Below are 15416 nucleotides of genomic sequence, written 5' to 3' on the forward strand. Positions count from 1 at the left end.
ATCTATTTTTCTAGCCCAGTCCTTCACAGCAGATCAATCTTGGTCCATCATCCAACCCACATGCCAAACCATCAGACTTTCATTTCTTAAAAGTGATTGGAAAAGGCAGTTTTGGGAAGGTAAGCTTAACTTCGTTTTTTGGTTGTAATTTATTTACTCTTCAGCTCTTGTATGTAATGCCCGAGGGTCAGGTTTGTAGTGGCTTTGGTAAATGGTGGTCATTTAAACCAGACCTGAGCATGTCCTGCTGCGCAGTGCGTGGCTCCCTGTGTAGCTGCAGGGAGAAGGAGCAGGGTGCTGCGTTTGAAAGAGTCATAAAAGAGCCAGGGATTGCGGTGCACTGGTGCTGGGAAGAATATATACTTTGCTTTTGGAAGGGAAAGAAACTAGACATAAAAACTTTGGGCTAGATTAATCTGCCAGAGTGGTAATAGCGTTAGGCATTTCCAGCAAAGGGCTTGCACATTGAGCCAGAAGGATGTAGTGGTGCTCAGCAGTTAACATAAAGGCTTGTTTCCAGTTGTGTTCACAAGTCGTTCTGTATTTCAGTATTGCTCAGTTCTGGGATTTTATCCTCTTTCAGGTTCTTCTTGCACGGCATAAGGCAGAAGAGCAGTTCTATGCTGTTAAAGTCCTGCAGAAAAAAGCAATCCTGAAGAAGAAGGAGGTAAGCTGCTTCTTCCTGATGCCATTGCTATGTCCATCAAATATATTTTTACTGCAATTACTAAGCAAGTGGACTAAACATTGATGATTTCTTATGTTTTCAGGAGAAGCACATTATGTCAGAGCGCAATGTCCTGCTGAAAAATGTGAAACACCCCTTCCTGGTCGGGCTTCACTTTTCCTTCCAAACTGCAGACAAATTGTATTTTGTCCTAGACTACATCAATGGTGGAGAGGTAAGCAGTAAGAAAATGAAATAGTATTTCCTATCATGTGCATGGTGGTAGGGTAGACTTTTTCACCCTTCCTTTTAAATAAAAAAGAGTTGCAAGGGGAAAAGTCATGGGGGAAAAGTTAGTAGATTGAATGTTTCCAGCCTGCCAAGTTTTGAGCTACCAAAGGATCGTTAGGCCACTTCCTGCTATTGTTCTCCCTCGCTGTATATGTTGAGTTTAATTAAGTGCATTGTTAACAGGCTTTGGCGCCGTTTACACAACTTTGTTCTCTCTGTCTCCTGTAGTTGTTCTACCATCTCCAGAGGGAGCGTTGCTTCCTGGAGCCAAGAGCCCGATTTTACGCTGCTGAAATTGCCAGTGCACTGGGCTACCTGCACTCCCTGAACATTGTTTATCGGTAAGCAACCTTGTTCAGTTTGTTGGACTGAAAAAAACACATGCTTTGTTGAATAAGCATTGAAAAGTTGATCTCAATATGAGCTCAGAATTTCTTTTAATACTTTTTCGTGACTTAGTGAAGTTCTGTAAACAATTGCACCTAAAATATTCTCACTGTAGCTCCTCTAACGAACACTTGTCTTCTTTCATCTCTTCCTACAGTGACTTGAAGCCAGAGAATATCCTGCTCGATTCACAGGGGCACATTGTCTTGACTGACTTTGGACTCTGCAAAGAAAACATAGAGCACAATGGCACGACCTCCACCTTCTGCGGCACACCAGAGGTACGGCCAGCCCTCAGCCCACCACTTGCAGAGTGGCAGCAAGTGCTGTCCTCGTCAGTGAAAACTGACATCTCCCATGGGTATTTACGGCTGGTTAGACAAGCAGGGGGTATTAGGGGTCTTGTAGTATCAGGCTGCCAGTGAGGACGTGTAGGACACATAGAGCTTGTTGAGCAGGAGAGAACAGCTCTCGAGCCATCTCCCTGTTTATAAAGAGCTTGTAGCTTTCCAGTAGCTTAGGTATTGGTGGGATTCACTAAGCTGCTTTCATTCAAGAATGGGGAGGCTTTCCTAATTATAAAGATCCCTTTGGCTAACGTGGCTCTCTTCCTTCTCTTACACAGTATCTTGCTCCTGAAGTTCTTCATAAGCAGCCCTATGACCGGACTGTGGACTGGTGGTGCCTTGGAGCAGTCCTGTATGAGATGCTTTATGGCCTGGTAAGCAACGAATCCTTCATGACAGATTAAACTAGCTTACTCATCCTTTCCCCGCAAGAAACCTCGTGCCCGCCTGTCAGCCTCATTAACCAAGGTCTCTGCTTTCCCATTCCCACAGCCGCCCTTCTACAGCAGGAACACGGCAGAAATGTATGACAACATCTTGAACAAACCCTTGCAGCTGAAGCCAAATATTACCAACTCGGCTAGACACCTCCTGGAAGGCCTCTTGCAGAAGGATAGGACAAAGAGGCTTGGCGCCAAGGAGGACTTTGTAAGTGCAAACTGGCCAGTGCCCGTAGACAGCACAGGAGGATGACTAGGCCATACTGCTTACATTAGCTTGGGTCTGAATTAATCTATTTTTCTCTCTGTAACAGATGGAGATTAAGAATCACATCTTCTTCTCCCCAATTAACTGGGATGATCTCATTAATAAGAAGATTACACCCCCTTTTAACCCAAATGTGGTACGTATCACTTCTGATTATAGAATGTATGGAGAGTGTCTTTTCCCCCCTTGTCTTTGTGGGATGCCCAGGAGTGGGGGAGAACTGGCCGGATGGCTGTGTTTGGGGATCACAGCTTTTCCTTCACCTGTGGCTGTCCAGGCAAGGTTAAAAATAGGCAGTAGCTGACTTTTTGCTGATGGACAATCTAAATTTAGCTGGCTTTTTTGGCCTCTCACATGCTTCATTTGCATGGCTATTTTAAAATAATCCCCAGCATCCTCGTTTTACCAAAGGGGAAGGTAAGGTGTAGAAAGCAAGTAGCTTCCCAAGGGCAGGGTTACATTTGGCTTGTCAGATAGTAACATCTAAAGAGAGGGATCTGGTGGTGGAGGTTTTTCTCTTTCACTTTCTGAGCATTTTATAAACTAAATTTAATAACTAGCCCAGAGATCAAAGTCCTCCCCTGCAAACTGCTGTATGGCAGAGCGGCGTGTTTGCATTTGGCTTCTGTTGCATGAGCTTAGTTGGAGGGTAGTGTATTAAATTGCACCTTTTTTTGTAAACTAAAAGTGGCAAAGGCTGTTAAACAGTGGGCCCGAGGTGATAACACTGTGAGTCTCTGCACAAGGGTGCTCGTCCCCATTTTGAATTGAACTGTGCACTCACAAAACATTTGGGTCTAAATGTTGTGTCTTTCCTTTTCTGCCCTTTCCACAGAGTGGCCCCAGTGACCTGCGACACTTCGATCCGGAGTTTACAGATGAGCCAGTCCCCAACTCCATCGGCCAGTCCCCAGACAGCATCCTCATCACCGCCAGCGTGAAAGAAGCCGCTGAGGCTTTTTTGGGCTTCTCATATGCTCCACCCGTGGACTCTTTCTTGTGAACATTTTTCTTTCTTTCTTTTTAAATAATAATAACTATTATTTTTATTTTTGTTTGGCCTTCTGGTGGAATTGCCAGTTGACCAGTCATCTTGAAAGAGAATTTGCACATTTCCACCATGGCAGCTTTGCAGCCTTAATTTCAACTACACTGTTTGCTGGAAGCTTTTTTGAAGAGCACATCACCCTCTAAATGAGCTTTACAGGCTTTTCATTTCCATTTGTTCTTCCCCCAAAGTGGTGCTGTCTCCTTGGGAAAGAAAAACAAGAGTGACTGCTGCCATAGACTGCTACGGCAGATCGTAGGAGTAAGAACAAGCTGTTTTGAAATCGTGCTCCGAAAAGCCTTGCCTGAAGATCTATCTGAACGTGATAAGGATTTTATGAAATGTGCCTTTTTCTGATGAGATCTTGTGAGCTCCAAAGCTTTCCCTGTTGCAGAGTGTGTTTCTCAGTTCATTTATGTGGGTTTACTATGTGAACAAATGGTATGCGTGTGGTCTGCGTACTACAGATGGACTTAGTTTAAAGCATCAGTGTGACACTTGCAGGATACCACAATGTGGGGCATTGTTTGTTTCTTCCATATTTGGAAGATAAATTAAGTGTAATTTTGAAATTTCTTTTGTAAATCTATACAGTCAACTAAAATTATTGAAATGGGCTCACAATTACTTGTATCCAAGTGCTTGAAGAAAGCATTGCTGCTATGAAAAAAGATTTCTATTTTTAGAAAGGGTTTTTATGGACCAAAATGCCCCAGCTGCAGTCGGTCAAAGCTGTTGGTTTCTTTTTTTTTTTTTTCTTTTTTTCTGTTTTAGTTTAAAAGATGTCATCTGTAAAATGGGCATTATTTATGGTTTTGGGGTTTGGGGGTTTTTCATTCCTGATTGTATGTATTGTAAAAAAGCGATCTGTACATTCAGTTGTAACTCTAGATGTATATTTAAACTTACAGACTTACTTCTAATGTATACCATCATTGTAATGTAATATAATTAACATGGTTATATGTATCATATTTTTTTGTGACCAAACCCATTGGTTTGCAGTAAAATCCTGAAAAATACTTCCATAAACTCTGTCATTTTTTATTTTAAAACAAAGGTTTTCTCTCTGAAAAATTTTAGCCAGCTTTTTTAAAAAAAATTAAGAACAAGTCTGAGCTGCCAATCAGCTAAGATACCTGTGTAATTTTGCTTAGGTGTGTGATGGGTGTTCCGTCAAACTGCACCCATACAAGTCTTATCACAGATACACCTTGGCAAAATACTTGGTCTTCCAACGGTGGGTGTTCGAGTGGGTGTGTATAAATGTGGGTGCTCTTATGTGGTACAAATGTTCACACTTCCTCAAAATGAGTTTCTCTGCCTCTAGCAAAGTGAAGGTACTGCTCTCTGGTGTGGACAAAGCATAACTACACTTGAAGAATTAAGTCCTTAGGTCAGTTGTATAACAAAGACTTGAGCTGTTCTAGCACTATGCTGCAGGCGTACGCTAAAAGCAGGTTGTTGTAAGGCTGATGGAAACTCCCTACCCGGGAGGCCATACTGGAGCATCGAACATTGCTGCTATGAGTGTAATGTATCCTGTGTTTACTGGTGTGACAAAATCTGTATCAAGAAGTCAGATTATTTAATCAACTGGTTATATGCTTACCTGGATGGGGTATGCATTCATGTAAAACTTAGCTGTTAAATACAGGGTTTTATTACTGAGTACTACTGGGTGGCCTGCAAGAGGGACTTTCAGCCAAGAATTAAGAATTAAGATAGCCACTTCTTCTGGGGTGATCCCATTCAATTTCTTCTGCATGGTGATGGATGGCTTCTTTCTATGAGGGACTGGGCATCTGCACCTTATTTACAGCTCCCATTATCCACTGGTTTCTGCAGTCGGTGGTCTTAGCAATTCAGAGAATCAAAATGAGCAGTTGCTGAGAAAAACCTGGACAAAGTCAACTGTTGCTCGGGCCACTGTGATAACAGCAGTGTAAGGAAAGCTCTCATAGGGGTGATATTTCTGTTCATTATATTTCCAAGATAAAAGCATGCAGTAACTTTCCATCTTTTATTATCCGTTGGATGTAGGAACAAAAAAACCTGTATGGCTTCAGCTATAAACTGTGTCTAGGAGACCACACTCAGAGCTGAAAATGCTAATTTATAGAAACCTCTCTCCGATCATGTTAGTATATGAAAGAGATGCAGCCACCTCCTCCTCAAATTCCAACAATCCCAAATTCATGTGTTCTATAACTCTTTGAATAGTGTACTGACAGGCCTTGCAAAGTCTTCCAGTTCTGTAATGTGCCTGAAACACCTTTTGTGTTGATGACTTGTAGGCTAGAGATGTTAAAATATATAGTGTTAATTTGCTCCTGTAGAAAATGAAACTGCACTTGCTAAGCAACGAAGTTTTGTGATATGCATTATCTTTGCCTCACATTTCCCAGGCATTAGCAAGGTGCTACATGCAGATACACGACCAGAGAACTGCAGCCCTAGGGTAACAAAACATTAAATACTATCTATCGTTTTCAGGAAAAAAACCACTGGAGTCATTAATAATGAAGAAGTATGGAACTTCAGTGACTCAGAGGTGTACCTTGGGTGCCTTTCATCTTTGCCAAATTGTAGGGTATTATTTTAATGGGTTACTTTTAAAAAACAATGTCTGATTGTAATTTTAACTGTTCTACCGTGCATAGGCTCATTATGCTGCTGCTGCTTTGTGCAAAAGTCTGCAACTGCTAGCAATGAATATTCAACACATGCCGTCTCAATTTTTTAGTGTAGAAAAGGTGAAATATTTGTCCATGTTTTTAATCTCCCTGAATTTGATGTATTACAGTCATGCCTGAAGGGAGGGAGTCTATGGCAGTCAGCTGTTTTTTGGGGTTGTTTGGTTGTTGTTTTGTTTTACAGAATTCCCTGTCTGTAAGGTCTATATTTCCTTAAGAGAAAAGTCTCTGGACTGAGAAGCAAAGGGCTAGGACTCCTGAAATCCCAGCTGACATAGGTGTTATGTGTTATTTTGACTAAAAGAGCTGAATCTGTGGTTTAATTTCATCCATTTGTAAAATGAAAGTAATCATCCAAATTTTCTGCTGGTGGCAGTGTTGTAACTGCCGCCAGCTTGGGTAGCTTTACTTAGCAGAACAGTCGACCCAATGAACCTTAAAACAACCATTATATGGTATTTTCTATGGTGAGTGTGCCTGGGCTCTCATACACCCCTTGGATGGAGTGTATTGATAACACACACATAAACATTTAAATACATAAATTCAGACATTTCACATGGTTTAGTCTGTATTACTTATCTCTGTGTACCATAAGCCATGTACTGTTTCATGAGCCTTACAAACGTTTAATGGGCCTCTATACTCAACAGGCCCACTTCTGGAGGGCAGTCTGGATCTTAAGCAAGTTAAGCAGGAGATGCCTGTTTCTCCCCCGAAAGGTTTTCAAAAAGTAGTCTATGCCCATCTTCTGTACGCTTCTCGTAAAGAGCCTGTAGAAATTAATGAAGAAAATCAAGACTCTTGTACAGCCTTGCACCTCCACTGAAACATTTCTACAGATAGCTGAAAAAAATGGGGGACACTGCTCAGAAAAGAGCTTTGGGTGGTGGTCCTAATTGGGCATCTTACCTGGGGTACCTAAAGTTAGGTTAAATGAATCCTGGCCCATCTGTACTCTTCTAAGAAGTGAAATGAAATATTCCACAACATTACTCTCCTATTTAACTGCAGTACCAGCTCCACAGATATTTATGTGATACCATGTGGCTATAGTTACCCTGGTAGAGCTAGTAAGATGGCTTATAGTAAAGATGGTTTCTGACACTCCCCACATTTACAGTTTCTGCTATCAAGACCAACATATAAAGATCGGGATAAAATTTTCCATGCTGGCTGGAACTGTCTATGGAAAGTTTCTGCAAAAATGCTTCCAAAACTACTTTCCAAAAAATGAGGGTTAAAAAAAAAAAAAGGTTTGCTATTTGAAAAAAGAAAACTATAAACAGTTAATACAGATATGTACTGTGTTTATGTTTTGAATCAGAGACAATTTGGCCAGCAAATTGCTTTAGTGTCAGGTAAGGCTCTAAATGAAAGTTCTTTTATTTGAGAGACTCAAATTCAGCAGTTTGTGGCTTTTCTGTACAGGTATGGGCACTACAGTAACAGTGTATAATCACTATACATTTCTGTTTGGTCACCTGCGGTTGTGTGAAGTGAGTTTTCCAACTTTGGAGGTTGGCAAGCCCTGGAGAGAGCAGGGGTCTGTTGTTTACTCAGGAGTTTCCTCCTGCTCCATCTGTTGGAGCAATAGAAAAGAGGGAAAAAAAAGAGTGGAGACCACTGTGCGTGGCGACAGGACAGGTAAAGCATGGAGAGCCCGACGGCGAGCGTGCCTTCTGCTGCCCTGCCAAAGGGCCTTCGCCCTGATGTCAAAGGGCTGGAGAAGGGAGTCAACATCCCCGCACGGTCGGTCTCTGCTCTTCGTGCGTGGTACCACTGACGCAGCGCAGTGGTGGCAGCACTGTCCGGTGTGAGGGCCCGCCCGGACCCGGGCAGGAACCCCCTTGAGCTGTTTCACCAGCAGTGCCCGTATTTGACTGTGGGAGATCTCCGAAGGACAGCTGCCCACAGCTGGAGGACTGCCTCCCGCCGGGCTGCCCCAGCTCGGCGCCCTCCCGCGCCCGGCGTTGCTGCCCACCGGCGGTCCCGGCCCGGGCCGTGGGTGTCAGCCTGGACCAAGGGTGACACCCTGTGGTCACCGGCCGTGCAGCGCTCGGCTTCTGCCTGGGAGAGGAAGACACAGGAGTGGCCGTAAAAACTCGGCAATGCGAGGGCGTGGGAGGTCGTGCGTCTGGAAAATGATGTCCTCCTGCACCTGGGTTAGCCATTGGTTTAAGCTGCTGTTACGTGAGGGACAGGAACGATCTCATAGCGCCGGTTCCTCTTCCACACAGGCGTCACCTCCCGGTGACAGAGGGTTTTCTTTCCTGAAGCTGTGCAGGCCTTAATCGGCCCAGACAAACCCTTCCTTCTGTCAGGGGCAGTCTGCTCTCTAACATCCCTCTCTGGATCCACCTGCCTTTGAGATGCACCCAACTAACACAAGAGTTTCCTCCACATCATTATTTTTTTGTTACATAGATTGTTGACTGCTACAAAAACGATGTTTACTTGCTGCCTCCCTCGCTGTCCTCTAGCAGGTAGGGCTAAGCAGCACCAGATGAGCAGCAACAGGCAAGAACAACACTGCACCATGTTCATGGGCTCCTTCAGTAATTCCTTATTTGGGAAGACCGAGCTGTTTAGGAAATGGTCCACAGCCTTGGCCTGCTTATTCGGTAAGGACCTGTTCACTGAATCAGCTCTCCCCACCATGCGGCAGGATGTGAGGAACTCGGTACTCTCTGAATGGTCTCTCACACGTTGACGAAGACAAGATATCCCACAGTTCAGGCCATCTCTTATGAATGCAATATAGGAAGCACACAAATAAGTCGTTTATAGGACAAGGCCTAAGCCTTCTTAGACTTTATCCTCCTTTCTCGGTACTCGTAAACATCCTTCCTTCTGCACTTTAGAGTCTACACTTATGAGTGGTGGTTTGATACTGAGATTTTCTGTACGGCTATAGAAAATATCTGCATCTTTACTTTTGTAAAGATGTAACCTTCATTATAGTATACTGGAGAGTAGAGTACAGATGTAGTACAGAGTCCTGTATGGCTTCAAAAATACCTTGTAAGAAGTCAGTCAGTTAGTTACCATTTTTGCTCTTCCCAGGGAAATCAACTCATTAGTTCAGGTAAATGCTCACACTACTCTGAAGATAGCTGTACAGCTAATGTCTCCCCAAATACAAAGTAGATGCCATACAGAGAAGTTTCCTGCTGAGAACTGTGGTGTATCAATTCAGTTATATATGCTAAAAATAGCCTTCGTATGGATTTGAATAGAAGTAATATATGCCATACAACTGCAGTTAATGACTGACTGTGCTGAGACAGAGATGATATGTGGGTATACAGCTTTTCTGAAGGGACAAAATAACTCATTTGCTTCTTTTAAGTGATGAACACGCAACAAGCTATGGAACATGCTTTATTGACTAATGGTAGAGGGTCTCAGATATGACTTATGTTTCCAGATTTGTGTCTGAAGTTTCTCTGCGCTCCAGGAACACTCAGCTTCAGGGTTGGGATCACATGCATGGCCCCGGCTAGATGCCATCCCTGAACTCAAGAAACAGAGGTTGGTGGTGTGGGTACAAGCAATTCCAGCCATCAGGTTGGTTGTAAGTTATAATTTACTGATGTGTTTTGAATGATGAATTTGCAGACTTGGACTAAACCTTGTAAGAACCATTTCTGCTTAATAAGTGATCATCCAAGTACTGTTTTATTCAACCCTGGATATGGAATATCATTTCACTGAGATACCTTGAGCCACACTTCAGTAAACAGTCTATGGCTAAGTTAATTAAATCATATTGCTTTATAAATATGGGTCAGACCTGAGCCAGCCACCTAGTCTCCCTTTACAGTGACTTTACAGTTTACAGAGAGAAACAGGTACCCAGGGAGAGCAATTGATCGCAATTCTCTTAAACAGAGATGGTGAGCCCTCTGGAGGGGATGGTTTCTTTCCATTGCCTATCAAGGGAGTCTTCACTGACTAGCAAATGCAGTCTGTTAAAACAGATTCACACACAAGTGATCATTCAGCATGTGCATATTTTGCTCAACGTAGATGTGTATTTAGCAGATCACATTATAGGCACACGGGACTGATATCAAAAGGATGTAGAACTAACTGGGAATCATGCAGCTCACTAGGGAGTTGACGTATTTTACCTTTGCAGATGCTGATAAGCCCTGCAAGCAATTAAAAACATTTAGCAAAGAAAAACTGTATTTGTTTAAAATATCACTGCAAGCCAGTAGAAGGCTTATCAGATGTGATGATTAACATACTTCCAAACCACGGATTTTTAAATTATGGTTTACAGATGACGAGTGATATACTGCTCCTTATTTTGTGGTCACTAAAAAGAAATATTTCAGCAACTGAGAACAAGGAGAGAAGAAGAACAAGCAGCCTAGAAAATGAAAAGTGCTGGAGAACAAGAAATATGAAAAGCAAAAAAAAATTTTTTTTGTTTTATAATTTCTAAAGGGCCTATCACTTTGGCTATCTGCCCTGAAACATACATGATATATTAACACTTATTAACATGACATTGCATCTCTTGGCATGTTGCCATCATGCAAAATATTGTGACAGCTAATGGCAAAGAGCTGCAAATAGATAAGATACTGGGACACTCCATTAGAAAATCATTTCCAGAAGAGTAGTTCTTGTGTGAAACAGTGCCAAAATCTACAGAGTTCTACTAAATCACGTAAACCTGTAAACCATTTTTTCATACAACAGGAGAGCATCGTTAGCAGAGCCATTCAGCTAGCATGAATTAAACCAAACATTTGATGAGGGCCTGTTACCATCTGGGTCAAAAATAATTCACCAACTGTTCATACTAAATACTGTGGTTAGTCACTCTGAGCCAGAGTATAGAGCCTTCCAACACACAACACGCACAACGTATTCACTCCAGTTCTCCCTTTGGCTTCAGTGGGACTATTTACATGAACAAAAGTTAACGCCGGTGAGTACCTGCTCTACCACTGCCTGTACTATAGCTCTCGCTGATGCATTCAGATGAGCATTTTTTCATGTGATTTACTGTTTTCCTTCACTCTATTCCAACTGTGCAACTTTCGTTACAACGGACAGGCCAGATGTACAATGTCTGTTGGTTTCCATGTCACCTTGATTGGAGCAGCCTGGTAAGAAAGACTTGTGAGTTCCCTTGCCTTAATGAGCCCTTGCCCATCAGCTGAGGTGCCTTCTGTCCCTGCCGGAGGCTGCAGAGTAAAACTTACAGGGTTAAGCCACCTAAGACCTGTTTTACTCCACAGCTGGGTTAGGCCAACAGTGCTGATGTGTTTTCACAGATCACTGAGCCAAAATAGCAGTTCATTTAACCAAAACAGGAGGGTCCCATAACCCCCCTCCCTTCTGTCCTGCCCTGGGGCTGGCACAGCATAAGGGTCCAGCACAGACGTGGAGACGGGAAGCTGTGAGGGGGAGCAGAACCCCACCATTTTGGCAAAAGTGAGACTTTAATTTGGCTCAGCACTCTCATGCACATGTCAGAGCTACTGATGGTCACTCAGCTGGGCTATGGAAAATTGATCCCTTTGAGTCATGTGATTGCAACTGGAGGTTATAGGTGGTGACTCGAGGCTGCAGGTGGGTTGTTAGCTGTGGGCAACAGGACCTTTGTTGTTATTTTGCCTGTGTATAACCCCACGTATCAGGGCCGAGGGCTATGGACCACAACAGCAATGTTCCAGCACGCACTTGCAATGTTCATGAACTGTGCAACATTTTCAAAAGGTTCCTATGTTTCAACTATAGTGCTCACATGAAGGCTCTGAGAGAAGCAGTGTCATCTTCCAGATAAGCATAAACTGAATCCAGATAATATTCTCTTAAGTATGTCCACGCAACTGCGTTTTTCTTCTTCCCATTACGTAGTTAGGTCTCCAGTCACTTTGGAAACCCAGGAATGCTCAACTTAAGTGTTTGAATGCAGTTCATGCATTTTAACTTGATAAATTTGATAAACATAATTTGCTAAAATTATTTCGGAAAGATCATTGATTGTGAAGTAAGAAAAAACAGAGTAAGCTTGATTCTCACCTCTCTTTCTGCCAGTTTGATTCTGGCACAGCAAGGTTGACTCTACTGAAATTAGTTTGAGCTTCTGCTGTGCAATTAAAAAAAAATTAGTCCCACCACTGTTTTAAAATTACAAGCAGGTTTTTATAGTGAGAATAATTTTTGACAATATATCCTTACCTTTTTCTGCTGGGGACAGTTTTATATGACAGTTCTAAATGAGACAAATCCCAGATATCTACGAAGTGTGAGGAATTTTATCGTGGTTTCAGCTGGGATACAGTTAATTTTCTTCTTAGTAGCTGGTACAGTGCTGTGTTTTGGATTTAGTGAGAATAATATTGATAACATGCTGGTGTTTTAGTTGTTGCGAAGTAGTGCTTATCCTAAGTTAAGGATTTTCAGTTTCCCATGCTCTGCCAGCAAGCAGGTGTGCAAGAAGCTGGGAGGGAGCATAGCTGGGGCAGCTGACCTGAACTAGCCAAAGGGATATTCCATATCATAGGATGTCATGCTCAGTATATAAACAGGGGGGAGTTGGCTGGGAGGGGTGGATCGCTGCTCAGCTATTAGTCAGTGGGTGGTGAGCAATTGCATTGTGCATCACTTGTCTTTTCTTGGGTTTTATTTCTCTTTTTTTTTTTGTTATATTCCTTATTATTATTATTATTATTATTATTATTATATTAGTGGTAGTATTATATTTTATTTTACTTTAGTTATTAAACTGTTCTTATTTCAGCCCACGAGTTTTACCTTTTTTTTCTGATCCTCCTCCCCATCCCACTGGGAGCAGGGTGGGGAGTGAGGGAGCAGCTGTGTGGTGCTTAGTTGCTGGCTGGGGTTAAACCATGACAAATTGCAAACAGGTTGTTTGCCTCTATCCTCTGGCATTTTATGGGTGCACATGAACCAAGCAGTGGATATTTTTCCCACGTGTAGCCAAGTATATGGTCTCTATTCAGTGCTTCCATTTCACCTAAGCTCTTTCATCTGTTGCAGCAAATACACCTTTATATTATCATGTCATCCTGTAAGTCCTCTTCAAGTAAAAAAATAAAAATGCTGCATGGGTCTCAGAATGGCCTTTTTGAAGAGACCATTTAAAAATAGAGATCAATATCCTTCCCTGGACAAGAATTCAAGAACTCAATTTTCAGTGCTCTTGTACTCCTGGCATGGTGCTCATCGCTGATGGATGACACTTAGGTATACTGTATTAGTCATACAGGCACATGCAGTACCCAAACCCATTACACGTGGAGATAAAATACACATTGCTTATAGTTTAAAATCCAGCAGCTATCTGTGTAACCACATATTAAAAATAGGATCTATTATACCTCTCTATTTATCCATCACTGAGTAGGAAATCGTAACTGCAATTTGGTTTCACAAAGATGACAGCTGAAAACCCATCACCCCAGTTGCCTATGACCCTCTCTATTTGTCTGCCTTTTGTCACATCCCTGTCTCTGTCCCTGTCAGTTTCGGACAAGAGCGTTTTCTCTGCGACCAGGCAATCTCACATCTTCTCTTTTCCCACCATAGACGGTGCCTTAGTTTCCTGTACAAGGCACTGAAGTGCACCCTTGACAGCTTTCTTTCCAAGTCTTTTGATTCAGGTTCTGCCCTGATCATGGCACAGCAAGCCCCAACAGTCTGACCCAAATTTTTTTAAATTGTAGACATCTCTAACAACATGCTATCAGATCTAAAAAGTAAGGACTCACACATCTCAGCTTTTCCTGCATCTATCATCCACTTTTTATTTCCAGGAAAGCTTTTATCCTACCTGAGTTTTTTAATTCATAGACTTATGAGATACTTGTTGCAGAATAATTAGGTTCCACATTAGTCTTGGAGGCTTTAAATCCAAACAGGTGTTTATTCCTATTTGAAAGACTGTAAACTTTGTTTCAGTCCTTTTTAAACTGGCCAGTTTTCAAAAAGGGTAAAATTTAAAAAAAAAAAAAAAAAAAAAAATTGGGGAAAAATCTGCTGTTATTTATGTCAACATAAATTACAGTAAGGCCAAAGAGTCATATGGGTTTTCATAGTTAAAACTGAAAGCAAGATTTGGCCATCATGGTTATTACTACTAAATAGGCAAGTCCTGCTAAAGAAGTGAATAGCCTGACAGTAATCTGTTTCCCACGATGCTATCCATTTTCCTTTTTAGCTCTAAGTACAATGCTTTCCATTACCCTTCCTAAATTTAGACTGTCTGTCTTCACAGGTTTAGATTCTCCTCTTACGTTCGCCATAAATCGGGAGTCTTTTGCAACAGCCCTAAATAAAGTGAGGCACTAATGCCAAATTGCTAGCTGGCTAAGGATGAAAATACACTGATTACACCACCAGGATATAAAAAGGATGTTAAGAAGCTTGTGAGTTCAACTGTGGTATTTCCAGGAAGCTTAGTTCTCTACAAATGTGCCTTTTTTTTTTAATTTATTATTGAAATCCGCACTCTGAAAAGGCAGCTGGAAAAGCGCTGTTGCTAAAATGAAGAGTCAGTTCAGAAGCCAGCTGATTACATCAAATGCAAAACCTACTCCCCTTCCCTCCTTTGAATATAGTGTCAGCTTGCCAATATATTCCAGAGCTAGGATTATAGAACTTTCATGCTATAAATTCTTCATCAGAAAAGCATTTTAATTCCATTTGTTTTAAATATTCTTTACTGATTTTCCCAAAATAAGCTAATTAATGATATCTCCTTAATGACTTGAATGACAAGTTAATTTACACTCCGAATATAACAAAAGAGAATTTGTAGACACACAAACCCAAACACTGATAGCACGTGCATCTTGAAATTAGCAGAGGTATACCCTGATATTTTCTCACTCTACATGTACTACTTCTATGTTCAGCCTTTTTACCTCAACAGCATCGAGAGCACAATAGGATAGGTTTTCTGCCCTCCAGGTAAGTGGTATAAGAAGCTCTTCCCATTTGGATTAATCCAAAACCACATGACAAAAGTACCAGTTTGCCATGCTTACCAATTTAGGAGGAGGCGTGGTATTGCATCTCAGAAGTAAGAAATCCTGTTTCCTAAACCGTAGCTCGAACCTACCCTGGGAGGATGTACACCCTGGAAGCAGAGTGTGCCTGCATGAATGCGCAGGCATCCTTGAACTAGATTTAAGGTACCTGTAGGGTGCTCTCCCACAGGAGATGATGTGAACATCCCCAGCCCTATGCGGGGGGCTGCTAGCAGGGAGCTTGACTGGTCA

The 15416-nt window shown here is 42.1% G+C and overlaps 1 protein-coding gene across 4 annotated transcripts in view; it reads left to right on the top strand.

Moving 5' to 3' along the window:
- The window catches only part of SGK1 (serum/glucocorticoid regulated kinase 1), an 82537-nt gene extending 78067 nt beyond the window's left edge, over positions 1–4470 (top strand). For 3 of the 4 annotated variants that reach the window (XM_050892999.1, XM_050893000.1, XM_050893002.1), the window contains 9 exons: positions 15–119; positions 584–667; positions 771–902; positions 1187–1299; positions 1503–1626; positions 1971–2066; positions 2185–2340; positions 2447–2536; positions 3236–4470. In XM_050892999.1, coding sequence (XP_050748956.1) covers positions 15–119; positions 584–667; positions 771–902; positions 1187–1299; positions 1503–1626; positions 1971–2066; positions 2185–2340; positions 2447–2536; positions 3236–3403 — 1068 coding nt within the window. In that variant the 3' untranslated portion in view covers positions 3404–4470. The remainder of the gene's footprint in view (positions 1–14; positions 120–583; positions 668–770; positions 903–1186; positions 1300–1502; positions 1627–1970; positions 2067–2184; positions 2341–2446; positions 2537–3235) is intronic. The other variant, XM_050893003.1, reaches the window with a different exon arrangement.
- Positions 4471–15416: the final 10946 nt, after the last annotated feature.

Source organism: Gymnogyps californianus, chromosome 3, assembly GCF_018139145.2.
Source record: "Gymnogyps californianus isolate 813 chromosome 3, ASM1813914v2, whole genome shotgun sequence".
Classification (NCBI taxonomy): Eukaryota; Metazoa; Chordata; class Aves; order Accipitriformes; family Cathartidae; genus Gymnogyps; species Gymnogyps californianus.